At 44.0% G+C, this 26,693-nt stretch overlaps 3 protein-coding genes across 3 annotated transcripts; all 3 read left to right on the top strand.

Annotated features, from left to right (window-relative positions):
* Nucleotides 1–683: 683 nt before the first annotated feature.
* LOC100846815 (zinc finger protein BRUTUS) lies at nt 684–14,252 on the top strand. Its single transcript, XM_003569542.4, has 14 exons — nt 684–1,081; nt 2,184–2,393; nt 3,792–3,986; nt 4,068–4,423; nt 6,777–7,002; nt 7,092–7,260; nt 7,356–8,591; nt 9,380–9,551; nt 9,631–9,852; nt 10,455–10,592; nt 12,057–12,291; nt 12,377–12,436; nt 13,597–13,668; nt 13,745–14,252. The coding sequence occupies exons 1-14, from the start codon at nt 812–814 to the stop codon at nt 13,877–13,879; spliced, it is 3,696 nt and encodes a 1,231-aa protein (XP_003569590.1). The 5' UTR covers nt 684–811; the 3' UTR covers nt 13,880–14,252.
* Nucleotides 14,253–20,506: 6,254 nt separating this feature from the next.
* Nucleotides 20,507–22,114, top strand: LOC100846507 (formin-like protein 15). Its single transcript, XM_003569541.4, has 2 exons — nt 20,507–21,544; nt 21,772–22,114. Exons 1-2 carry the CDS (start codon nt 20,900–20,902, stop codon nt 21,835–21,837), a joined length of 711 nt encoding a protein of 236 aa, XP_003569589.1. The 5' UTR covers nt 20,507–20,899; the 3' UTR covers nt 21,838–22,114.
* Nucleotides 22,115–22,973: 859 nt separating this feature from the next.
* LOC100836549 (heat shock cognate 70 kDa protein) lies at nt 22,974–26,312 on the top strand. The gene is made up of 2 exons (XM_003566959.3): nt 22,974–24,373; nt 24,491–26,312. Exons 1-2 carry the CDS (start codon nt 24,136–24,138, stop codon nt 26,128–26,130), a joined length of 1,878 nt encoding a protein of 625 aa, XP_003567007.1. The 5' UTR covers nt 22,974–24,135; the 3' UTR covers nt 26,131–26,312.
* The last annotated feature ends 381 nt before the right edge of the window (nt 26,313–26,693 follow it).

The raw sequence follows: 26,693 nt of genomic DNA, 5'->3' as shown, positions 1-26,693 counted from the left end.
ATTGAAATTAAAAATAGGCCATTTGTAGGATCCCGTTTTGCATTCTACCATGTCCTTCGAGATTCCCAATAAACATCACAACGGTTTTGAAACCACTCGGCTCCATGAAGTAAGCTAATAAGAAACACTAATGCATTAAAATGCAAAATCATTAGTACACTAGTGTCTTACGGTAGTTCAGAGATATAACCTTAGTTTGTACTCCATAGTCTATACTAAACCACAATTGTATTCTTCGGTGTTCATTTCGTTTGGGACAAAGAGCACAAATCTATGACCATAAAATTAATCCAGAATTTATTTTATACTATTTTTATACTACTAGGAGTCCTAAACCAAACACGGGAAAATAAAATTAATCCAGAATTTATTTTATACTATTTTTATACTACTAGGAGTCCTAAACCAAACACGGGAAAATAAAATTAATCCAGAATTTATTTTATACTATTTCTATACTACTAGGAGTTCTAAACCAAACACGAAAAAATATTCAATACAAATAGAGACAACTACTCCGTACTTTGTCTTAGAAACAGAAAAAAGAACCCGTACTAATACAACAAGAGCAGCCTTTCCTCAACCTAGTCTTCTCCTCGGCAGAAAAATAACCACAGACGACAAAACGGAGGAAAAAAAAACCCAATTCGGCACGGCGAGGGAAAGAGAGAGACCCCCGCAAAAGCCAACGCGACGCCAAATCCATTCCTCTTCCCTCTCCACAGGCTGAGACGAAGCCAACCGAAGCGAACACCCTAGGCGCGCGCGCGCAGAGCCGTGGCATAGTCGTCGGCCTCGACGGAGGCAGCGGATGGCGACACCCACGCCCATGGCCGGCGAGGGGTCGCTGGCCGCGGTGATGCCGCGGTCGCCCTCCCCGCCGGCGGCGGCGGGGTCGGCGGCCGAGGCGCCGATGCTGATATTCCTCTACTTCCACAAGGCGATCCGCGCCGAGCTCGAGGGGCTGCACGGTGCCGCCGTGCGCCTCGCGACCGAGCGCGCCGGCGACGTGGAGGCACTTGCCGAGCGCTGCCGCTTCTTTGTCAACATCTACAAGCACCACTGCGACGCCGAGGACGCGGTAGGGCTGCTGCCCTCTGCAGAGCTCCGTTTTGTTTGAGCCATTTCGTTTTCCCCCTGTTTAGCTGTTGTCGATTTGGGTAAGGGGATGCGTGGGGGCGTCGGAATTTCAGTTCTGTTTTGGGTTTAGGGTTGCGGAATTGTTCACTTCAGTTTGGACGAACTGGCGTGGTTGGGATTGAGTGGGTCGAACACTGTTAGGATCTGAATCCGGTAAACTCCGTACCATGGTGTTGAATCTTCTTAGCTTTTTATGCTACAGTGGATAGTATGAGATTGGTTGGCTGAATCAGCCATGTTCGCATGAACAGTTAGTCACACTTTTTTTGCCTTCTGGCTCCTGATGCTGACATAAGGAGATGATGGTTGAGTTGTGCAAGCTGTGATACAAAAGCCCCTGTTTAATTGAGACCACAATGGAAATTTTGATATCGACATCATCATATATCCCATTGTTTGTCTTTCTTCTAGGTTAACGCTGATGTGCCACTTCGATTGGAGCACACAAAAACTTCCACCGTAATCACATATTAAATTGGGGAGGATTGATCTGTCTTAGTTTCAACCTTTTAAGAGTCAGGAGCTAATGGAGGTCAGAACCCTTAAGTAAAGAGCGATGCCAAGTGTACGGCAATTTTCATACTATCTTCATACGACAAACCACTTGCACCATTGGATTGCCTCATTCTTTTAATCTGGATGGCTTGGAGTTCCATCGCGCCAGAATCGGACTTCAAGTGTCGTGCGCCTAGCTATTCCGTTGCGACAATGTTAGGAACTTATTCTGCTGCAGAATAGGATAAACTTCCACTGCGGGACTAGATGACAGTAAATGTACTTCGATCTTCTATTCCCCTTATTGCTGCCAAAGTAGAGCTTCTGTGTTGAAGCACAAAAACATTATTGCTTTTGCTTAACCATTTTCTTCACAGGGAAGAACTGTGGTAATGGCTTGTTTAATTTTCTTTGCATTTTATCTTTCTAATGCTTTATTGTTGACCCTTTGCTATTTAGAGATTACGCCAATTGATTTGAATTCTTCATATCCTAGATTTTTTATTTATTTACAAAAATGCTCATATGTTTTATTTTGACAACCGCAGGTTATCTTTCCAGCACTTGATATTCGAGTCAAGAATGTTGCAGGGACCTATTCTCTGGAGCATAAAGGGGAGAATGACCTCTTTACCCAACTACTTGCTTTATTACAAATGGACATACAAAATGATGATGGTCTTCGGAGGGAACTTGCATCCTGTACAGGAGCCATACAAACTTGCCTCACCCAGCATATGTCCAAGGAAGAAGAACAGGTCAGTACAATTCTCCTCTTTCAAATGGGATCTTATCATATTTAATTACTTCACATCACATCCGACTAGTTATGGAAAACAGTATGCTCCTCAGGCTCTTCTGTCTGAAGCAATTTTAATCTCTAAGATACGTGGATTCTATGAAAATCACCACAGATAATGAGAGAAGTACTCCCTCTGTTCCAAAATGTAGGGTGTAATTTGTTTTGTTAAGACAAGCCTTTGACAAACATTTAACCATTGATATATGATTTATGTGTTACAGAATCATAATTACAGGCAAGTACTTTTGAATACAAATCTAAATTCTAATGACAACAATTTTATGTCATATGAACTACATACTAATTTAGTAATTTTGGTCAAACTCTTGTCTTAACAAAACAAAGCACATTATATTTTGGAAAGGAGGGAGTGGTTCTTAACGCGTGCCCATTATCTTAGTAGCTTCTTATGAAGGTGTTTTCTTGTTCTAATTCTGTTGAGAAGTCCTTAGCAAAACATCTAAATACTAGGATGTCCATCTATCTCGCTCTTTTAGTAACATTTGAATACTCAGGGTCTCCTTTACTAGGGTGCTAACAACTATAGCATGCCAAATCAATCTGGTAAATTTATACTCGAGTATTTTGAGAGATTTTATGGTATACTTTCCTGTTGTAATCTTGATATTAATAATGATAGGAGGAAGCTGAGAAACTATGGTAGTGGGAAAAATGTGGTCTTCTAGTTGCTACTCTATTTTTGTTTTCTCGATTTCTATTTATACTCAAGTATTTTGAGAGATTTTATGGTACACGTTCCTGTTGTAATCTTGATATCAATAATGATAGGTGGAAGCTGAGAAACTATGGTAGTGGGAAAAATGTGGTCTTCTAGTTGCTACTATATCTTTGTTTTCTCGATCACGACCTTGGGTTGGCTCGTGCCAGTTTTTATATTCTAGTTTAAGGAACACACAGTTCTCAGTGTCATGCAGTCATCCTGGAGACCTGAACTGTGTACTCTTCTTCCTTTTGGAAACACTGGACTGCATATTCTCATTATAAGTATTTACCTTAATCTGTGGATCCTCATTAGATAAATTGGTTGGTCAGTTCTTGTATCCTTTGCTGTTACACTAGGCCTCTCATTATTTCTTAGAAGCTTTGATTAGTGTTTTTTTTAGCAGTCTTGGCAAATAAGTGGATTGCAATATTAACTTGCATGAACTAGAATCTGCCTCTGGAAATTTAGACGCGGCAGATTTTTTCTTCAGATTATGTGCTTTGAATGATCATGTATCTACTGAGATATACTGATATCTGCATTCTAAAATCATAACTAACGAAACATTTAGTGTTGGTGGCTGATCATATTTCATACGTATTGATTGCTGATCATCTGAATTTGTTTTAGGTCTTCCCGTTGCTTACCAAGAAATTTTCATACGAAGAGCAATCTGATTTAGTGTGGCAATTCTTATGCAACATTCCTGTAAATATGCTGGCAGAGTTCCTTCCGTGGCTTTCAGCTTCTGTTTCTTCTGATGAACATGAAGATATTCGCAATTGCTTATGTAAAATAGTACCTGAAGAGAAACTTCTTCAGCAGGTCTTCACAGTTGCACCTATTTACAATTCCTGGCATTAAATTGCTTGGCGTCGTGCTAATTTTAGTTTTAAATATGTGAAGGTTGTATTCACTTGGATCGAAGGGAAATCAACAAGAGTAATGCTGCCGAGTTCTGTCAATGCTATTTCAGAAAGAAGTCATAGTTGCAATGATGCGTCCTCAGTTGACCAAGGGAAGAAACTTATTTATGCACATGAAGAGTCTAATGTTGGGAACAGAGAGTATGAAGAATCTAATGATAATCAAGCTGACAGGCATCCCATAGATGAGATTCTATATTGGCATAACGCTATTCGTAAAGAATTGACTGATATAGCAGAGGAGACAAGAAGGATGCGGCAGTCTGGAGATTTTGCTGATATATCAGCCTTCAATGCGAGACTTCAGTTTATTGCAGATGTGTGCATATTCCACAGGCATGTAGCTTTAAATCTTCACTCATTCATCTTTTTTTATCATCTTGTTGTGCAGCTATGGTAAATATGATTGACTGTATTTTAATACAGTTTTTTTTTGCACATTGACATTTAGTATGCCATCACTCATTACGGATTTACACTGTAACATATTGTATAACTTGTTCAACATATCCCGGTTCTTTCATGGACAATTATTAGGTGGCTTATGCACTGTTTGACATTGTGATGAGCTGGTGGCTTTTGGATTGCAAGTTTATTTTACTATTTCTGCATATATTAGTGTCTATCTGCTGGCTTTTTCTAAGGGCTGTAGGTTTGTAAAGTAGATAATTTACTATATCTAGTCCGGATTATCTTAAATAACCAGATCCCAGCATTTGCAGCATAAGCACTAGTGGCAAGTAATTCGTAGTCGCCATAGCTAGCATATGATTTTATACATCGGAATAACTAATGAATGTCTAAACGTGATGTTTCTTATTGCTGGGAACAAACTTATATCTTTTCTTCTTTATTAGCAAATGGAAAAGTCTAAATGGCACACGTGTTGTCTTTTGTCTAAACCGGCGGTGTGCTTGTATCTCTCCTGAACGCGTGAGATTTGCTCGGCCCTTCTCTGTCCGTGCGTTTCTTCGTGGAATGCTCTGCGGTGCGTTTTTTCTTTTGGGATGCGCCCCCGACCAAGCCACCAGCTGCCGTGCCGCCACAACCTGCACAGGACTGAGCCACGCCTCTCCCTCCATCCCTCTCTCAGTCGCAAGCCGCAGGCATCGGCTCAACCTGCAAGGGATAGAGCCACGCCTCTCCTTCCATCCCTCTCCCCACGATTTTCCGGCGACTGGCTGAGCAGGAAGAGGATGGGACAGGGCAGCCCGCTGCACACCAGTGGCCGTGAGGAGCACCGTCGACCGCTGCAGTACCCCCAACGTTCGTGCTTCTCGGTGACATACGCATGGCCTTACACGGCCATGGCCGGCGCGACCAATGGCGCGGGAAGACGGAGCTCCAGCGCTGCTGCTGACACCACGCACTGTGCGCCCCCCGGAGAGCAATGGTTGAACATGTAGACGGCGAGGCCAGTGGCGCAGTAGCAGGCCTTCACGGCAAGCGAGTAGGCTTGGGAGGGATGGTGGCATCAACAACGCAAAGGGCAGAAGCCATCTATCCCTTCACGACGCTCTGTGAATGGCCAATTGATTTTCCTTGTGCACACCAAGTTTTTGTCATAATTTCTCGAAGTACTATGTCTCATCTGGTAATTTGTCAAGGTTAGCAATCGAGCATATGTTTGATGCACTGCGATGATGCATTCAATACAATGCTTCAGCGTACGTTTACTACGTGTGCTACATAAGATGGAAAATTATATCTCATTATAACTACTAGTTCACACGATTTTAACGATCTCTACACATATTAAGATGCTTTGTTGATCTCTACACATGGTTGTTTTGGTCCAATTGCGCCATGTCATGCACTATTAGTTGCTATGTGGTGTACTACGTAGTTGCCATGCTGTTTGGCCCTAGTCATGCACTACCTAGGTGTCATGTCGTGCACTGCTAGTTGCCAAGTTGTTTCTTGTTTGGTCGTAGGTGCCATGTCGTGCACTACTTAGCCGCCATGTTGTATAGTTCTGATTGTCGTGTTGTTTGGTTATAGGTGACATATCGTGCACTACTAGCTGACATGTTGTTTACCATCTAGTTACTGGTTGCCATGTTGCTTGGTCGTAGTTGCTATTTCGTGTATTACCTAATTGCCACAAATGTAATTTAGAAGAGGAAAATAATGAAATGCTAAAACGAGATGGACCGAAGGCCTAAACTTACGTGAGCCAGGTGCAACAAATCCCGTTGCTGGGCTGGACACACTGCGCTGCTAGCTGCTGGGATGGGCTTGGCGCGCAGCGCTGGGATGGGCCTGGCATGGGAGGGTGCTGCACGTGGGAGAAGCAGGCTGCACATGGAAGCAGGCTGCACGCGTGAGTTGGCCGCAGGCGCCGCTCGGGATGCTTAGAGGGCGGCGCCACATGATATTTATTTTCCACCCAAGTAATCCTTGCTTACATATGCTTGAGCAAGCAGTAATACCACACCAAACATGCTGAATCTCGCTAAGTTTAGGAGCAGTTTAATTGAGAGGAGTTATGTACATATGTGTTATTATTGAGTTGTACATATGGGAATTTATTGTGTACATGTACTAGTCATACCTCGCTGTGTATTGAAACATGTTTTTGCATGGCACGTTTTTTTAATGGTTTTCACTTGGAAAAACAGGATGTTCTTGGAGTAGACCACATACCTTCTTTAATTTAACCCTTACATTTTTTTACTATTTTGTACAGTATCGCCGAGGATCAGGTTGTATTTCCTGCAGTCAATAGTGAGCTTTCCTTCGTGCTGGAGCATGCTGAAGAAGAACGCCGATTTAACAATTTTAGATGCTTAATTCAGCAAATCCAAAAGGCAGGAGCAAAAGCAACTGCAGTAGAGTTTTACTCCGAACTGTGTTCACATGCTGATCAGATAATGGAGGCAATTGAGAAGCACTTCAGTAATGAAGAAACCAAGGTTAGTACTTAGTAAAGATGCTACTGGACTGCTGGTACTATTGCTTTATTGATCTGTTCAGAGTTTCATCGTTGGTTTAACTTACCTAGGTGCTTCCCCAAGCTAGGGTTCTTTTCTCTCCTGAGAAGCAAAGGGAACTTCTATACAGAAGTTTATGTGTCATGCCATTGAAGTTATTGGAACGTGTTTTACCATGGCTGGTGTCAAAACTGAGCGATGCGGAGGCATCTTCTTTTCTTCAGAATATGCGCTTAGCAGGTTTTCTCTTTACTCTGATTTTCTATGTTATTGTCTCTATACATTACTTAGCTATGGTGGAGCTCAATGTTTGATAAAACATGCACATGAAACAGCACCATCATCTGAGATGGCACTGGTCACTCTTTTCTCTGGTTGGGCGTGCAAAGCTCGCTCAGAGGACAAATCCAATTCGGGAGAATATATATGCTTAACTTCAGGGGCGGCAAGATGCCTGTTGGATGATGTAGATGAGCTGAAAAAATGCCAATCATTCTGTCCATGTGCTTCACGTAGCAATGCAGTGGTTCCTCTGCATCTGCAAAACGAAAATGGTCCTAGGCCAGGCAAGCGAGGAAGTGATGCAGAATGTCTGCGTGGTACTAATGGAACTCATTGCTCTCAAATTGCTGACACCGAGGCACGTCCATGTAGCAAAAAACCTTGTTGTATTCCTGGGTTGAGAGTAGAAACCAGCAATCTTGGCATTGGTTCACTGGCTTCTGCAAAATCCTTTCTCTCATATAATTCTTCTGCTCCTTCATTATATTCGAGCCTTTTTTCATGGGATACAGATGCAGCATTGTCTTGTTCTGATGGCATCTCAAGGCCAATTGATACCATTTTCAAATTTCACAAGGCCATTCGCAAGGATCTAGAGTACTTAGATGTTGAATCTGGAAAGCTCATTGATGGTGACGAGTCTTGCCTTCGCCAATTCATTGGAAGATTTCGTTTATTGTGGGGTCTTTACAGGGCACACAGCAATGCTGAGGATGAAATTGTGTTTCCTGCTTTAGAATCAAGAGAGCCATTGCACAATGTGAGCCATTCATACACTCTTGATCACAAGCAGGAAGAGCAATTATTCGAGGATATATCTAACGTTCTCTGTGAGCTTTCACAGCTACATGATATCTTAAATGAGCCTCATAATGAAGCTAATGAAGCAGAGAAAAACTATTTGAATTCATCTAATGGGATTGATTCAACTAGAAAGTACAATGAGCTTGCTACGAAGCTTCAAGGAATGTGCAAGTCTATCCGGGTTGCCTTGACTAATCACGTCCATAGAGAAGAACTTGAGTTGTGGCCATTGTTCGACAAACATTTTTCCGTGGAAGAACAGGATAAGCTTGTTGGTCGTATAATTGGTACAACAGGGGCTGAGGTTCTCCAGTCAATGTTACCCTGGGTTACATCAGCGCTTAATCAAGAGGAACAGAACAAGATGCTGGATACATGGAAGCAAGCAACGAAGAACACAATGTTTGGTGAGTGGTTAAATGAGTGGTGGAAGGGAGTTCCAACACCATCAGATTCTTCGGCAGAGACATCCTCTGCTCCAGAAGGTTTGTGCAGTTGATCTCTTATGGCCTCGCCCTCTACTACTAACAATGTTTTCAACTTGCATTTTCACTTCACTCGTTAATGCCATGTTTACATTGAGTCATTGAGGCAAGCATGCAACCTTCATGAGAATAAATTATACCCCATCTACTCTGAAATACTTGTCTAGAAAGTAGAATCCGTGTTGGTCAAACCTTTTTATGTTTGTCTATCGATTCAGAAGAATTATCAACGTTGACAACATCTGATTGATATTACCAAGACAAAATATACTTTCATAATGTAAAATTATTTTGTTCAAAGGATCATATTCCCAAACAAGGTGATGGTCAAAGTATGACCCTGGAGACCATTTGAATGTCCCAAAGGACGAGTATTTGAAACAGAGGGCGTAAATGGTACACATTAGAGACAAACATATCATCAACTTATGAGTGCTCAACCTTGATCTAGTGAACTGAGCTGTAATATTGGGCCTTATGGTAAACAAGAAGACCCATCAATTCTTGATAATTCTTTGGAATGTGCAAGCTATTGAGATACACTGCCTGTATTGTAAAACATAAACTTCGTCAAAGATTATTCTTTGGGTGTTTCTTAGAGAATGGACAGGCCATGAATTCTCAAAATTTGGGAAGTGGATTTTAGCCGTGGAGTTATGTTTGAACAACTAATTCATAAAATATCATTTGTTTCTGACGCCTCTTTAGTCTGAAAGTAGTTCTATGTTCGTTTCCTTTTTTCCAATGGAAAATATTATTGTTTGACAAATATTCTTTGCTCTTCGTAGATAGTCATTCACAAGACAATGTTGACCAGAATGACCAGATGTTCAAGCCTGGCTGGAAGGACATCTTTCGAATGAACCAGAGTGAACTTGAGGCTGAGGTGCGAAAGGTTTCACGAGATCCTACACTGGACCCAAGGCGGAAGGCCTATCTAATCCAAAATCTCATGACCAGGTTCGTGCACTTGATATTTCAGTACATGAATTGTTAATAGTTATATTAATAAAACTGTATTGATAATTGTGCACCCTAGCCGCTGGATTGCTGCTCAGCAAAAGTTACCAGATCCAAGATCAGAAGAGTGCAGTGAAGGTGCTGGTATACCTGGATGTTCTCCTTCGTACCGAGACCAGGAGAAGCTAATATTCGGCTGTGAGCACTACAAACGGAACTGTAAGCTTGTTGCTGCTTGCTGTAACAAGCTTTTCACATGCAGATTCTGCCATGATAAAGTTAGCGATCATACTATGGAAAGGTGAATTCTGTATTCTGCAAAAACACTTGACTAGTTCTCATCTTTTTACTGCGGAAGGGTATTTCTATTGTCTGGTTATACTAGAGTGTTTTGAGTTCCTTTTCTCTTCTACTCCCTCCGTCCCATATTATTATTAAGTGACGAAATATTACATGTATCTAGATGCTTTTGACATATAGATACATCCACATTTGGGCAACTTTGAGTCACTTAATATGGGACGGAGGGAGTATAATCTTTCAAACTGCTAATCTGCATGTTCTATTAAAAAAATTAAGACACGTAGGAAACAGACAGAAACTTGTTTTTTTTTTCAAATAACAAAAAGGGATAAAGTTTCCGACATTGTTTCCATTAGTTGTTCCATTTGTATTCCGATATCGACACCTTTATCACTTTTCTCATTGACTGTCATCCATATAGTTGGCTTTGCTTGTGTTTATGTGGTTACTTTGTCCATTTATGTTCCAAAGTACCTATCCTGTCTGAGATGAAATGATTTCTGTTCCTTGACGTTTCTGTTCATCTCTCTGTTACTGTTCAGCTAGACCTTTGCAACTGTATAAAAAAGTAAATGTGCCAACATTACTTGCTACCTGTAGGAAAGCAACACAGGAGATGATGTGCATGGTATGCCTGAAGGTTCAACTGGTTGGTCCAAATTGCCAAACTCCATCTTGCAACGGTCTATCCATGGCAAAGTATTACTGTAATATCTGCAAATTTTTTGATGATGAAAGGTAACATCCCCACTGTCATTGAAAAACCGTGCTTTCTGTGGTATTAACTACTCCCTCTGATCCTAAATTCTTGACTCAAATTTGCCCAAATATGGATGTATCTATTCTTAAAAAGCGTCTAGATACATGTAATATTTCGACAACAATTTAGGATCGGAGGGAGTATTAAGTAGGTACTGCCGTACTGGGATATTTGAGATCTTTGGGGGCATTGAACAATTGCCATGTGTTTTCCCTCTTGTTCATAGACCAAAATACTGTTTCCGTGTTAGTTTCTATTTAGTTCTGAGATATGTAGCCATATCCACATCTAATATCAAGTTTGGATTGGATTATATCAAAGTCTGTCACTACCATTAGTTATATCTGCCACATACCAAAGGTAAATATAAATTAAGACTCATTTGCATCTGTTGTCAGTAATCTGATCCACATTCAAATCAGAGTAATAGCTATGCATCTGGTAGAGGCACAGCGTTTGCACAACCAGTATGTCATGGGCGTACATCCCTATAGAGGGCACAGCCCTAGGTATCCAAATAAGGGACAATATCCCAGTAGTATCTTCTTAATTAGTTAGGCGAGAGATAAGATAAGAATATTAAGATATGATTTGTTAGCAAAGTAGAGATTAGTTTCTTGGATGTCAAGTTGAGTCATTCCTATAAAAGGGCCCCCTGTAATCATCATGAGGCAAGTCAAGTATAAATCAATCTAGTTATACCACCCCTGCCCTTGAGGTGCGGCTACCTTCATGGAGCTGCCATGCCTCTTGGGTCCAGGGTCACCCCGTACAGGCCCTAGAGCCTTATCCCCCATGTCATGAACCTAGCTCATGACAAAGTATCTTTCAATTTTGCTTTGCCTCCTCTTCATGCCGTATTGCCACCATCAATTTCATCAGATATTTACAGCAGGGACATATTTAGTGCACACCAGTTCAGTTGTGCTATGAATTTAACTGAAACAATTAAACTGAGGAAATAGTCCATTTTTTATCGAAAAGAAGGAAATAATTTGTCGAATGTCTACCCACCTTTCAAATTCCAAGATGAACTTCATTGGTGTTACAAGAAATGATGGTGGGAGGGATTTGCTGTCCATAATTATTTTATCTTCCACATTCTTGCAGCTTTGTCAGAGAACTACATTTTTTATCCTAATATCTACTTTTGCCATATTATTGGTTCTACTAGCTACTGGTTTGCGCTAGGTATACTCCATGGATGTATTTGTTGGGTTCATCATGAAAAATGCATTGACAAACCCTTATTTAAGAGCAAACAATTGTACATTGCTGGACTTCTAATGTTCTCTTCAGTTGTCCAAATACAATAACACAAGTCGGAACCTGTTGGTTTCCCAAGTAGCTATGTTGTGCTATCTCATACGTTACATACTGTGGATAGAAGCTGCTTTTCATGGTAAGCAATAGGGCTCTTCTAATGCGGAAATGTTTTTCAGGACTGTGTACCATTGTCCGTTTTGTAATCTATGTCGTCTTGGGAAAGGTCTTGGTGTTGATTTCTTCCATTGCATGAAGTGCAATTGCTGCCTTGGAATGAAACTAACAGAACACAAATGTCGGGAGAAAGGGCTAGAGACAAACTGTCCAATCTGCTGTGACTTCCTATTTACATCAAGCGCGGCAGTCAGAGCTCTTCCCTGCGGCCACTTCATGCATTCAGCTTGCTTTCAGGTATTAACATCTATTAACATAATCATGCAATTTTCTGATATACCCTCCTGCTGTGAAAAATGCTTATGACAATTTTCGATTCCAGGCATACACTTGTAGTCACTACACTTGTCCTATCTGCTGCAAATCTTTGGGAGACATGGCGGTAAGCTACATCTCTTTTACGGTGCTGCAGCTATTTTGCATTTGCGTTGATAGTGTATCTTTATCTCGAGTCCCATGGTTTATTTATTTTCTCATTTTAGTGAATACGATTATTTCTCCTTGTTTGCCCTTCATCTAGAGGGCATTCCATTAAGCTAATAAGTGATGTTTCATGAAAGCAAGGAACTGGCACATCCCCATTACTTTGATACTGGTAGCATCTACTCCCTCCGTTCCACAAAACACCTCATATAGATTTGTGCACTTGGACCAAGGCAATTATTGGATTAAGAGTAAATGGGTGTGAGCAGCTATTAGCCGGGTGTGGGAGCCAAGAGAAAAATGAGGCATATTATGGAATAAACGAGAAAAAAAATATGAAGTGTTTTGTGGAACAGAGGGAGTACCTCCATTCGAGGGTAACACAATCAAATGTTCTATCTCTTCAGTGGCATTGCATGATTATTTCTACATACACCCCTAATCATGACTCCAGTGCCCGAGGGTGACTTTTTTTTAAGTTAAACCGTAAGAGCCGCGTGATTGCAGTCCGACAGTATATAGATATATAATTTTTACAAAGTGCGACCTTCGAGGATCGAACCCTGGTCGGCTGCCAGCATACCTCATGGTGACCACCCAAGCTATGCCCGAGGGTGACTTTAGTTGTGTTTATTTAAAATCGTCCCTAATACGCCAAAAGGAAATGTTTTGGTCTTTCGAGAATACACAAATGAACATTTTACTCTTGATTCACACATGATGAATGATTCCCCTTACCAGTTACTGAACATTTTCTTATATGTAGACAAAATTCATTAAAAAAGATGGAAAGCTACAATTTGTTGCCATTATGTAAGAAGGCAATAAAAAGGCACCAGTTTCTTTTTGGCTTGTTTGAGATTTAGCTCCGATCAATTAGTTTCCTTCACACTATTTTGTCCAATACATGTGTGGTTGCCATAGTGATCTCAGAATAGTATTGAAATCGTAATGCTGATCAATTGTTTTGAGTCATTCCTTCAACTTAGTCTGCTGTATGCTGTAGATGTACAATATCCACATAATGATTGTTCCTTGTGAGCCGATTGTCTATACATTGAAAGCCCGTTCATCGGTCTTGCTGAACTAATATCTGTTTCTCCATATTTGTACATAAAGGTGTACTTTGGCATGCTTGATGCATTGTTGGCTTCTGAAGAGCTTCCGGAGGAATATCGTGATCGGTGTCAGGTATTCCAGTTCTGTTACTGCTTTTCATTATTATCAACATCTACAGTATTTATATTTTGTTGAGGCATTCATCCAGGATATTCTTTGCAATGACTGTGAAAGAAAAGGGAGATCTCAATTTCATTGGCTGTACCACAAATGCGGCTCCTGTGGTTCTTATAATACCAGAGTTATCAAGACTGATACGGCAGATTGTTCTACGCCAAACTAGTGAGGGGAATATTCTTTCTTTTTAGCTTTAACTCTGTAAATATAGTCCTACAGAACCTTGTGTAGCATAGCTACCATTTTTTTTTCATCCCATAGCCAGTTCATTTTGGTCAAGCATAGCGTGCAATTTACTAGGTCTAGTGCTAAGCTGTCGAAATGGACAATAGCCTGACCTCTATTCTGTCAGGTACATCCTGTCCCAAAGGCCGTAGCATCGACGCCAAGTTATACAGTATATACTATACACCAATGCTGGCACGATCACATGCATGATTCCAGGTGTTCAAAATATCATTTTTCATGCATGATTCTTTTGTTACTCAAATACATACACATTTGAAACGTTAGTATATTACTCAAGTCTTTTTCTTCAACTAGAAAGTTCTTGGTGAATATCCATTTTTGAACTGCACCAAAAGGATGTAGGATCGGTGTATGTACAGTAACACCGCAATGAGCCCTTCACGGTTTCCAAAAAAGATAAATCTGGATGTACTTTTATGCAATCATCTGTATGCTTGCAAGTTTGATAAAAAGTCTCGCAAGAACAAGTTGTGATAAAAAGAGAAGGGAGGAGTTTTTTTTTTTTAAATAACCGCAATGAGTTCTTGCACAGTTAAAAAAATGATTTTGCTATCCTAAAAAAAAATTTGTTTTGCTATTGAGAAGTCTTGCTTGGCTGTTGGATTACACGTGAGAGAGGAGGAAGTGGAGATGGCACTTAGATTTCAATCCAACGGTTTTGATGCATTGACTAAGATTTAAACTTGAGGTATCGCCTGAGACACTGTAAACCATTACGTACCGGTTGCATCTAGAAAAAAGAGCAATTGATACGTTTGCATTTCTTTTCTTTTTTGGAGATTTATATTGCATCAACGAAGAGCAACTGATATGTTTGCATTTTCCCATTTCAAAAATTTATAAGCACGTCATGTGTACACATTAACCAGGTAACGATTGTATTCAGAAAACGATGTTGAAGAATTCATATGTTTGCGCCTCTTGCAAGGGTTAAACAAAATTTATCCAAAATGTTATCTGATACTCCCTCCGTTTCATAATACAATGCGTATTAGATTTTTTTTAGGACAATTTTGATCAAGAATACTCTATTAATAATTGGTTATATGAAATCACAACTAAAATGAATCTAGAGATACCAATTTTATGTCATATAAACATTAACAAAGTAAATCTTTGATCAAAGTATTGTCTTAATGTCCTAGGAATGTTCGTTCCACATGACGCCCAAAAATAATATGAAAACTTTGTTTTCACATGAACATTACTCATCAATTAGACATTACCCGATTCATCAGAGTAATGTTCACGTGTTCACGTTGCCCATCCCAAGTTGTCTCTGTTGTTCCGCACGACGAGCACATAAAGGATTTGGCACTCGTAGAGGGGTGGATGGGAAAATTGTGGATCTATTTGGCACAATGTGTACGTTTGAGGGTTTTGTTTTTCAAAAAACGGTACATTGCAGTAAAAGGGCGGCCGTCTCCCACACGTGTAGGGCATGTATGCTCCATTTGAGTCACACAATGACATGGCGAAAGTGCGCTAGAAACGAGAATTTTGAGTAAATCTAACCTAACTGCCAAATTAAATGAATGACATAACCATTTACGAGTTGATGGACTAAACTGGACATAAATGCCAGTTTAAGGACTAATGGTGCATTTTACTCAAGAATATAATACTCCCTCCGTTTCACAAAGATTGGCGTATTTTGTTTCGTTAAGACAAGGCTTTGACCCATGATAACTCTTTTTTACATAAATGAAATTTATATCAATAGATTCATCTTTAAATGTTCTTTCTAATAATCATGATTTTGCATCGTATATGTTACATATTAATAGTGTAATTCTTGATCAAAACCTTGTCTTAACGAAACAAAATACGCCAACTTTTGTGAAATGGAGGGAGTATAATGCACAATTCACTCTTGATTACACATGTGCAAGAACCGACAAACACCAAGTTAGCCTGCAAACCTACTCACTCTTTTGTATGGTGTACATCCAAAGATATAACCACTCGTCAGTCTAGATAGGAGCTTTGCCTTATCTCGTTTTAGTGTTTCTTCGAGACTTCTAAGAAACTCTAGCAGCAACCTAGAAAGTGTACCACATATTGTCATATTGTCCGACTCCTAGGGTATGTAGTGCGTCTTTTCTTGTGCTCTTGTTAGAAAAAAGCATGCATGACCAGGTACACCACCTAAAACAATTTAGTTGCCACTTTGTAATACCGCAGGAACATTTAACTTACCCAAACTGCTAATTATTGGGCTCCCGGCTCCTTGGAGTTCAAAGTTAGTTTCGTCAAAATTTGTGGCAAGTTTGGTTCGGGTATAGTTGAAGGTCGTCTAAATTTTTGGTTGGAAGTTAATGTTCTTGAGGATGAAAGCTTCAACTATTTTAGTAGAAATTGGAAAGTTTTCAATTTGAGTTGAAACATGTGAATTATTGAGGGCAGAGAGGAGCGGTGTGAGAGAGGTTGGTCCTCGTTTATAAGACGTGTATGGGTAAATCCTAGAGTTACCATACCCTTTTAACCTTGTGTATGGGTAAGTCCTCGGATTGGTCGGCGGCGGCATTGGTGGCGTCACTCTCTCCTTTGGGGGCGTTGTTGGAAGAACGCTATATTTGCGGATGCACGGACTTTGGTCAGCGAACGCTACTAAACGCTTGCTGGTCGGTGATTTTGGTTTGCATCGTCGATACTAAGTCTGGCAAATTCAATGCTTTGATCATTGTCCTGAAGATGGGTTAGCAGAAGACGGTGACGGCAGGTTCTAGAGCGTGCACATACAACACATGTTAAGAATTTGCTTGATCGGTTGTGCCCTGATATGACCTCTGTATTTGGTTGCTGGATGGTGGTGTGCGGTCATGACATACTACGTTAATGGCCGTTCTTTTACCCGGCTTGTAAGTATAGCATGTGGCTTGGGGTTGATCAATCTATTTTTATTTTGTTCTACTTGTTAAATAAATTAAAAAACGATGCATGCATTTTGACGCAGAGACGTTTTTTTATGCCTCTTTTAAAGAAAAAACTAACGAAATCGAGTTGTATGCTCCTCGTATAACGAAAGAAAAACTAGGTCGGGATAAAACCGGTCGTTTCTGGTCCACGGAATCCTTGTTGGGGTCCTTCCCGGAACTGCCACCTGTTGGCTGTTTCTTTTATGAGATTTGACAGAGTCATGATGTTCGGTTCTAGATATATTGACGTGTGCTCTCATGGCGTCCTTGACGCGATCCTGTGCATACGTGGACGATGATGTATTGATGTCCACGTGAGAGAAAGATTATTCAACTATCCCTTTGTTTCACCGAGCTCTCAAGCTTGACATGTCCAACATAAATTAAGGCGAAACCACCTCACCTGTACCCCGGGCGGCAAATAGATCCGGCGCAGGACAGCTTCATGGATTTTACTCCGGCTCGTCGCCGCGGCCTACGTGCTCTGGCCGGTCACGGAGCAATGCTGGCGCCGCCGCGGCAGCTTTTGAGCGCACGTTGGACCCGTTGGCGTTTTGATTTTTCATCAAGGAGCCGCACGCGTCCGTATTTTGCAAATTCGCTGACCGTCCTCTCTCCGGGAAAGAAAAAAGAACTAGACTAGACACGGTACTCGGTGACCGAAGAAATCCACGCACCTGCTGGCTGCTGTCCTTGACCAATCTAATAACACAAAAGTGGCCACGGCCCCGCACCGCAAACTCCCAAAGTCTCCGACGGGCAGCATCAGGTCCGTTCCCTGAAATCTAGCACGGGCACGGCGACTTGCCACGAGACCGAGCAGTGGAGGACGCCGCGCGTGACGGCCCCGTTGGGTCGTAAGCAAACAAACGTAGGGAGCACGGAGCGAAATGATCGATGGGCCATGCAAATCTTACCCGGCGACGTGTCATCATCGATCCTCTCTGGGTGATCACAATTCCCTCGTCGGGGTGAACTGTTGACGACGCAATCTGATGCTGACACACGGCAACTTGTACACGCAGGCCCCATGAAGACGAGGTACTCCTGCACCGTACACGGCAAAAAGGAGGAGGATGATTCCTCGGGTTAGGTTTTTTAATTAGCCCCATTTAATTGTGGTGATCGATGTACGTGACGACGTCGTTGATTAATTGGTTTTATTCATCTCCGCGAAAGAATGAAATTGGTTTCTTTTGCGGAAAGGACCGCCCTAAGCTGTGCTTGGCTGAAAAGGTGATGCTACATGGCAAATCAGGCAGAGGGGTCGTTGCTTGATGACGATAGCTTTGCCGTTCACGTGTATGATACTCCTGAGTCGTGCTTGTTTAAAAGAGGCATATATGAGTTCGACCGGCACTTTGGCATGCACTGCCTCACTGTGCCTCAAAAATTCAAATCTAAATTCAAGCAGCAACTTGATAAACCAAACTACCAAAGGCCCAGATACAACAATGAGTACTTGAGTGGATTCCATTTTTTTTACCACTTATTTTGAAAATTGATACTCCCTCTGATTCATAAAAAGTTTCTTAGATTTTTACAAAGCCAGTACAAAGTTGTACTAAACTTGAGACTTTTTTTTTGGGAACGTGCACGTGAATTACATACATGGGGGGGGATGTGGTGGAGTGTTACTTACCAAATTTACTTTCCCATTATGAAATTCTAATCTAGATTGGACAATATCATGTGTATCATGTGTTTTCTGTTCACAATCGATTCTTTTCCTTTAGTTGTGGATAGATGATGGAATTGAACATTGTGACACAGTTGTTTTTTAATTACCTTTCCCATGATATTTTGGTTTGTCAATTTGGGACTTTAGGGCATTAGTACCCAATATACCTCAGGTTTTAAAGACCTTTCAACATGCATGGCAAAACTGGCAACCGCCTATTTCTCCTAAACTTTTGGGACCTCGAGCTTTTCCTACTTCCAACTAATAGTGCGGTGAGACTGTCGTTTGATTTATTTTTTTCAAGGTGAATTATAGTAATCTTGGTCAAATTTATTTTTAAAAGCTTATCATTTGGTTAGAAGCTTTTGGTGTAATATGCACAAAAAAAGGTGTTTGAAATCGATTCTTGTTTGGCAGCAAGGGCGGATCCAGTCTGCTTATTGGGTGGGGCATATGCCCCACCCAATAATTTTTAAAACCCTTTATTCCAACTAAAAATTATCGGAAAAAATTAGGAAAAAATAGAACCGCAGTGTATTTGCCCCACCCAATATTAGAAACACAGTGTTTATCTCACCCGATATTGAAAACCTGGGTCCGCTACTGTTTGGCAGACCTGAATAAATATATGCATCCATGTTGCAAGTGGTATTTTCTTGTCTATTTTAGGAGTTAGTTAGATTACTATATTATTGGCTTATGACGCTGATTATTTCATAGTTTTTTTCTTAATAGGTTATAAGAATAACCTGAACACAACACAATTCATGAACCGAAAATTAAAGCCTCAATCTCAGTATTAGGTGTGAGCTTTTAATCCAGCTTTGATATTTTATTTATTATGTAAACTCCCTCGTCTTTACGCACTCTCCACCCTCCCAACCTCCTTTATTTTCCCTGTTTTAAGCAAGAGGTGCAACAACACATAGCCAAATGCTTCAGTGAGTAACTGAAAGGTGCTCCGTTAACACATGTTTCTAGTGGATTTGTTTTCCAAAATTTGAAGTTAGAAGCCCCTTGAGTGGTTATAAGTTTTTGTGTATTCTGTGTGTAAAAGGTTTAATTGGTGCTGAGAGTTTTGGTTAAGCACCAAAATAGATTTATTTTCTCCCGGGACACATATTTTGTAATGAAAGGCAAGCGACGTGAATAACTATTTTCTTTCAGAGGCATTGCCGCCGCCATCAGCCGTTCGGTCTTAGCTTGACGGCGTGCTCCGACGACGGGTGGAAAGATGAGAAGATGAGGCGTGTCAGCTCGCAGGAAATTTGCATCTTTTAAATGTGTCACCATCCACTTGTTTACGTTCCCAATTGTTTTTCATTTTGTTTGTGTGAGGAAAAGCCTAACGTCGATATCACCCATAGAAGAAGAAAAAAAATGAATTCTCTTTCGTTCCGAACGATCAGCGTATAGCTGGCGCTATCATAACCCACAGTTGATCCGTAGAGAAGCGAACTTTTTTTCGCACAGTGCTGCGGTTGGTTGATGCTTCACACTAACGTGACAACGCCGTTCGTCTCGCGCCAATTAATTCCTGCAAGTAAAGCTAGCGATCTCCTAATCTGCACACACGCAAAATGTGTTGCGATCGAGCGCAGTCATTTATTTGGTCGTACCCGCCGCTAATTCCTGGTTTACCCCGGTACTACGTGGTACGTGCTCAGATCATCAAATGGAGTAACATCCATGATCTGTCCATAGTACCGTACCTTTACCACTAGCATAGTCTATGCCAAGTGGGCAGCCGACGTGTTACGTGCAGCCCCGTCCCCCAGGAGGCCAGGATCTACTGCGTCGGACCACCTGGTGCGGAGAGCCAGCGGGCACCCTTGCCGTACTCCCACCGCCCGTTGCAGACCACCGGCTGAGGAGCAGGCCAACTCGTGCAGCATAAACAAATCTCGGCAGGGTGGCGCCGCGCCGACGTGATCCGAGCCACCGTTGTGGCTGTCAGGCGGACGTAACCAAGAGAGGCTCGGGCGGCCTGGATCAAGTGATTTTTATCCCTCGGGGTGGTCTCGTCTCGTGGCCCTGCACGAGCCCGGCTGCCCCGCGAATTACCTAAGCTGCCCTCGGTCCGCTCCCCCCGACGCACACCAACGCCGCACGGCACGACCCATCGCCGTAGTAGTATGCCCCAGTAACAAAACGCGAAGACTCTCTCTATCGCTCCTCGCCTCCCACCCTTCGCCTATCTCGCTTGCCTCCTCCGCCGCCGACCCTCTAAGCCGACCGTGCGCTGCGCCTCTGCCTTGTGCGGCGGGGGAGCCGCGCCGACCGACCGTGCGTGTGCGCCTCTGCCTCGTGCGGCACGGGGCCGCGGACGACCGCGACCATGGCGGCCGCCGCGGATCCGAGGGCAAAGACGCCGGCCACGCCGTCGTCGCACCACCTGAAGCCGTGGGTGCCGCCGCCTCGTGGCAGCCGCGTGCCTTCCCTGCTGCCAGCCGTCTCCGGGGCCTCCCGCGATCGACGCCGCTCCTCGACGTCGTCGTCCCACCGACGCGGCGGCGACGCGAGCGCCGCGGACGAGGAGCCTTACGACGCCGGGCTGGAAGATCTCCGGGCCAAGCTCATGGGCCACCTCCATGACGCCGCCGACCGCCTTCGCCTGCCCCAGGCGCACAAGTCCCACCGGTCGCCTGCGCCGGCGGAGCCCAAGCCTCCGCTCCCGCCGCCGCCGCCGCCGCCCCCGGCTCCACCGCAGGACGCCGCTGCGGCCGTGGTGGCCGCTGCCAGCATGCCGTGGACCCTGAGGGAGCGGAAGCGTCGTCCATCAGCCCGCGGGAGCGCGGCGGCGGCGGCGGCGCAAGCGACGACGACCGCGGCGGCCGGTACGGCGCGGGACGACGGCGAGCGCGCCCCGTTCGCGCTCGCGCTGGAGGCGGAGGAGATCGAGGAGGACATCTACGCCTTGACCGGCGCCCGGCCACGGCGGCGGCCTCGGAAGCGGTCGCGCATCGTGCAGCGGCAGCTCGATGTAAGGCCAATTCCCCATCCTGCCCCTCGTCTCCCTAATCACCTAATTAGTACAAAAAAATTACTTATTTAATTATACTCTCGATACGCTTTTAGTCTCTTCGTATAATAGGAGTAGTAGTACTGATACTAATAATCTAATCAAATCTTGTGTCCAATAACAACAATTTATAGTAGAGTACTGATGATCCAGCTAAGAATAACACTAGCGATTGTCTCGTGATGCAGTCGCTGTTCCCGGGGCTGTGGCTGACCGAGATCACCGCCGACGCCTACCGGGTCCCCGACGACTAGCAACCCCCGCCGGCCGCTACCAGCCCTACTACCATTCCTTGGGTCACCAAAAAAAAGATAAATGTAACTAGGATTAGTTGAGTTGATAGGTATTGCTTCCTACGAGTATGTCGCATCTTTTAACATTGATTTCCTGCTTTAAAATCTGAGCAGTGCTTGCTTTATTCTATGTCTTCCTCTCTCTTTCTCTGTGTCTCTTTCATGTACAGTAGTCTGTGGTCGTGTGTTGTTATCAATACTCTTAATACATCTAGGTTCGCCATGCTATCCTGCCTAATTTGCCAGTATTGTGCTCCATCTCTTTCTCCGTCTCTCGGGTTGCATGGTTTCGTGACCACGGTTGCGGTGCAGCACAAGAGTTGCGCCTTTCCCAGTTCGTTGCTTGCTTTTAGCCTTTCTTTCTTTTCTTCGCAGCATATTTGTGCAGCTGTGTTGCTGCTCGAGGGGTTTGGCCCGTCTCGTCTGGTCTGTACCGTAGTAGGCGTAGTTGCAGCCGCGTGAGCGTCGTGCTCGGATCCGAGGAGAGGGAGGGAGGTGGTTGGTTGGGTCGTTTTTTTGATCCTTGGACCCCGCCACCTGTTTGGGGGTTAACGTGGGACACCCATGATGCGGCATTATCATTGTACGTACGAAGCTCCAAAAGAGGCTCTTCTTCAACTGTAGATTTTTTTTTCAAGCTCGCGTTGTAGGTCGCAGAACAACGGTCATGGAACTCGATAGTGGTAAATTTTGAGTAGGTTTCCCTCGTCGAGATCTAGATGTTCGTGGCATAAAATGATAAAATTGCCGCTAGAATTGGTTTGCGCAACAAAGGCTGGCTGACCGGTAGGGCTCGCTTGTCAGATACGTTTGGCAGTTGGAGCATTTGTTTGCTCTTTTTCTAGAATACGGAGCATTTGTTTGTCAGATCGTCATTTTAGCTAACTAAATATAAATTAAATATTTTTCTCCGTCCAACCAAAGATGTCTCAACTTTGACGAAATTTGAATGCATCTGTACACTAAATCATGCCTAGATACATCCAAACAAATTTGAGACATCTTTTGTTGGACGAAGTGAGTAATTAAAAAAATATATCATTAGAAAGTTTTTCGATAACGAAATTAATGGTGTACTTTTTTTAGAAAACATACATATTTAATTAGTCAAATTGAAAATTTGGGTACGCGTGCGTGGCTCATATTATTATAAGGCCCTGTTTAGTTGGGTTTAAAACTGCTTTCTGACTTTTGGATTATAAGCCACAAAAGCACCAAATTAGATGCTTTCGGTTTTGGTTTTTGACATTTGACTTGATATTGTTAGATGATGGTATAAGTAAAATGCCAAAGTCAAAAACAACTATTTAGGTGCTTTTGTGAATTATAAGTCAAAAGTCAAGGTGCTTTTGTGAATTATAAGTCAAAAGTTAAAAAACAGTTTTAATCCCAACCAAACAGAGCTAACACTGAGGGGATAATACAATATTCTTCTGCTCATGTTATCGTGAAAGCGTGGGAGTAACAGAACAGCAGTACACTTCTAAAAACGTTCGTCATCGACGAGGTACTCCTCATTATGGCTATGACCTCTACTAGTTAAGCATGACAGCTGGTATATAACCATGATCAAGCATTCAAAGTTTCAAGCACCCACAAGAAAACAACGCGGCATATTGAGGGCGCAGTGGCAGTACTAGTACAAACCACCATGGAAGCCCGAGCCCATATGATTGGTCAGCCTCATGACGTCCTATGAATTGAGTTCACTGTTTACCATTTCGTGCCAAGTTTCACAGATCTTCTGTGACGGCGGGTGATATGCATTTGTGCAGCTCCACTACATGTAAAAGCGGCCGTGCGGCGTGTTGTCCACCACGTGTCAGTGTAGACAGGCAATCGGTCAGCACTCTTTTTTCTGCGAAATGGAAACCGAGTGTCAAGCAGTCTTTTTCTGCGAAATGGCAAACCACGAGCACTCGTACAACAAAGATTTAAGCCGGAGGCTCCACCTAAAAGCATTTCTACACAGACGTGTTTCAGTACAGTACTTGTGCTTTGCTACTGAAATAGAAAGGCGTACACCGTCATACAAATTTTAATTGGCGTATTTGGTTTTGTTAGCACAATACTTTAACCACAATATTCTTAACTGGATCATACGAGCTTCGAAAGCCCGAGGCGCAAATTGACTACCCACCTTTTCGGCTTACCTCCCCACATCGTCCTTTATTAGTCGCATTAGCAGCTCGTTCGGCTTTTCCACTGGATCGCTGGCAAGTTCATCCATCGCTTCAGCTCCCTCCGGCGGTTCTCAGGATGACGGGGACGGGTGATCAGCAGGAGGGCGGCACGATTGCGATAGGCATCGACCTCGGGACTTCGTGGTCTTGCGTCGGCGTGTACCGGCACCGGCACGGCCGCGTGGAGATCATAATCAACGAACAAGGCAGCCGGACAACGCCGTCCTGCGTCGCGTTCTCGGATACGGAGAGCCTCCTCGTCGGCGAGGCGGCCCTGAACCAGGCCGCCCGGAACCCCACTAACACCGTCTCCGGTAAGTCTATTAGTACTAGATCCTTTTCTCAGTTTGTACGTACATTTCCCCGTCTTCAATGGCCGCGACCCATTTGCGTGACTGCACACCGACTGCTTTGTGTGTTACTACTGCTAGGTGCTAAGCGACTGCCGGGAAGGAGATTCAGCGACGCGTCCGTGCGGTCCGACATGAATCTATGGCCATTCAAGGTCGTCGCCGGCCGCGGCGACAAGCCAATGATCGCCGCGAGCCACAGACGCAGGCAGAAGCTGCTCGCCGGGGAGGAGATCGCAGCCATGCTGCTCGTAAAGATAAAGAGGGACGCTGAGTCCTACCTCGGAGGCACCGTCACGAACGCCGTGGTCACGGTCCCCGTGTCCTTCGACGTCCTCCAGCGGCGCGCCACCAAGGACGCCTTCGCCGTCGCGGGCCTCGACGTCCTCGGCGTCGTCCACGAGCCCGTGGCCGCCGCCGTCGCGTACTACGGCCTCTTCCACGAAAGTGGCACGGAGACGAAGAACGTGGTCGTCTTTGACCTTGGGGGCGGTCACACCAGCGCGGCACTCCTGACGATCTCCGCCGGCAAGATCGCCGTCGAGGCAACAGCCGGCGACGCCCACCTCGGCGGCGAGGATTTCGACGGGCGCATGGTCGAGCATTTCGTCGAACAGCTGAAGACAGAGTACGGGAAAGAAGACGTCGGCCGCAGCGCGAGGGCTCTGGTGAGGCTGAGGGCGGCGTGCGAGCAGGCGAAGAGGACGCTCTCGTCAAGTACCTGGGCCCCCATCGAAATCGACTGCCTGCTCGAGGGCGTCGACTTCCGCACGACCATCACCCGGGATCAGTTCGAGGACCTCAACACGGACCTCTTCTGCAGGTGCATGGAGCCTGTGAAGAAGTGCCTCAGCGACGCCAAGCTCGACAGGAGCAACGTGCACGACGTCGTCCTCGTCGGCGGGTCAACCCGAATCCCTTGCCTGCGGCGTATGCTTCGGGATCTTTTTGATGGGAAAGAGCTCCTCCGCAAAGACATCAACCCCGAGGAAGCCGTGGCGCGCGGCGCTGCCATTCTCGCCGCTGCCGTAGTCAGCCGCGTGCCCGACAGTGACTTGCTGGACCTGATCCTGTCCGACACCACGCCGCGCTCGCTCGGCGTGGAGGCGGCCGGCGGTGCCATGGCCGTGATCATCCCCAAGAATAGCACCATTCCCATCAGAAGGGAGCAGATTATTGCCCTCCATTCTCAAGAGCCGACGAGTGTCGTTATCCCGGTGTTTGAAGGCGAGAACCCCATCGCAAGGGAGAACAGCTTGCTCGGCGAGCTCAAGCTTTCTGCCGTCCATCGTGGAACACAACGCGGGGGCAGCGAACGCCAGGTTTCGGTGTGCTTTGACATCGATGCAGACGGAGTCATGACGGTGAACGCGAGGGACAGGGCGACCAAGAATGCGAACCAGATGAAGTTCATGGACAAAGGCCAGCTGAGCAAGCAGGAGATCGAGAGGATGGCCGAGGAGGCAGCGGAGTACATGGCACAGGACGCGGAGAACAGGGACAGGGTCAACGCGAAGAACCTGCTCGAAGAATGCTTGTACGTGAAGCGCCGTAAGATTGAGGCCGAAAGGAAGAAGGCGAACGATGCTCTTTCCGGCTTGGAGCAGATGATTCAGCAGGTGGACAACGACCAGGTTTCCAGCGCCAAGAAGTTCCGAGAGGATTTGGAGGTGCTCATGGTGGAGGGGAGCACCGTCGCTGGTAAGCTGGGTGATGCGTGATGATGTCCACATCGTCTTTATGTATGCAACCTTGATTAGCTTTTCAACCGTCAATGGTCAAATCCAGATCTATTTTAAGTGATTTATGTTCATTTTGGTATTTGCACGTGTCGTGCTTCAATATACTTCCTCCGTTTCATAATTCTTGTCGAAATATTACATGTGTCTGCTTTTTAGAAATAGATAAGTCCATTTTTGGGCAAATATGAGACAAGAATTATGAAACGGAGGTAGTATATCTGGAATGTTTGACTTCAAACCATTTATACAACATACTCCAAATGTTGTGTATTCAGTTTCAATTATTAAGGCAAGAAATTGACCAATAATAAATTTTATTAATAATATGTAATTTACCTAAAGGAAATCACAATTATCATCAAAAACTTTCGAAAACAGATCAATTAATAAATTTCATGTCTTAAAATATTTCCTCCACATGGCCATGTGGACAAGATTGAGATGAGAAACATCACATTGATGGTCAGTAAGATTCTATTAGTAGATATATTACTTTTTTTCTTTTTCTTTTTTTGAAAATGAGTGTACACGACTATACAACT

This window comes from Brachypodium distachyon, chromosome 2, assembly GCF_000005505.3.
Source record: "Brachypodium distachyon strain Bd21 chromosome 2, Brachypodium_distachyon_v3.0, whole genome shotgun sequence".
Classification (NCBI taxonomy): domain Eukaryota; kingdom Viridiplantae; phylum Streptophyta; class Magnoliopsida; order Poales; family Poaceae; genus Brachypodium; species Brachypodium distachyon.
Note: the sequence above shows the minus strand (reverse complement) of the source record. Positions and strands in the feature narration are given on the sequence as shown.

Bases quoted from the DNA above. Each gene is read 5' to 3' on its own strand.
- LOC100846815 (XM_003569542.4), top strand. From the start codon at position 812: ATGGCGACACCCACGCCCATGGCCGGCGAGGGGTCGCTGGCCGCGGTG. The intron at 2,394-3,791 runs GTCAGTACAATT...AATTTGTTTTAG, and splicing joins TGTCCAAGGAAGAAGAACAG to GTCTTCCCGTTGCTTACCAA. The intron at 4,424-6,776 runs GCATGTAGCTTT...TATTTTGTACAG, and splicing joins GATGTGTGCATATTCCACAG to TATCGCCGAGGATCAGGTTG.
- LOC100846507 (XM_003569541.4), top strand. From the start codon at position 20,900: ATGGCGGCCGCCGCGGATCCGAGGGCAAAGACGCCGGCCACGCCGTCG. The intron at 21,545-21,771 runs GTAAGGCCAATT...CTCGTGATGCAG, and splicing joins TCGTGCAGCGGCAGCTCGAT to TCGCTGTTCCCGGGGCTGTG.
- LOC100836549 (XM_003566959.3), top strand. From the start codon at position 24,136: ATGACGGGGACGGGTGATCAGCAGGAGGGCGGCACGATTGCGATAGGC. The intron at 24,374-24,490 runs GTAAGTCTATTA...TACTACTGCTAG, and splicing joins CCCCACTAACACCGTCTCCG to GTGCTAAGCGACTGCCGGGA.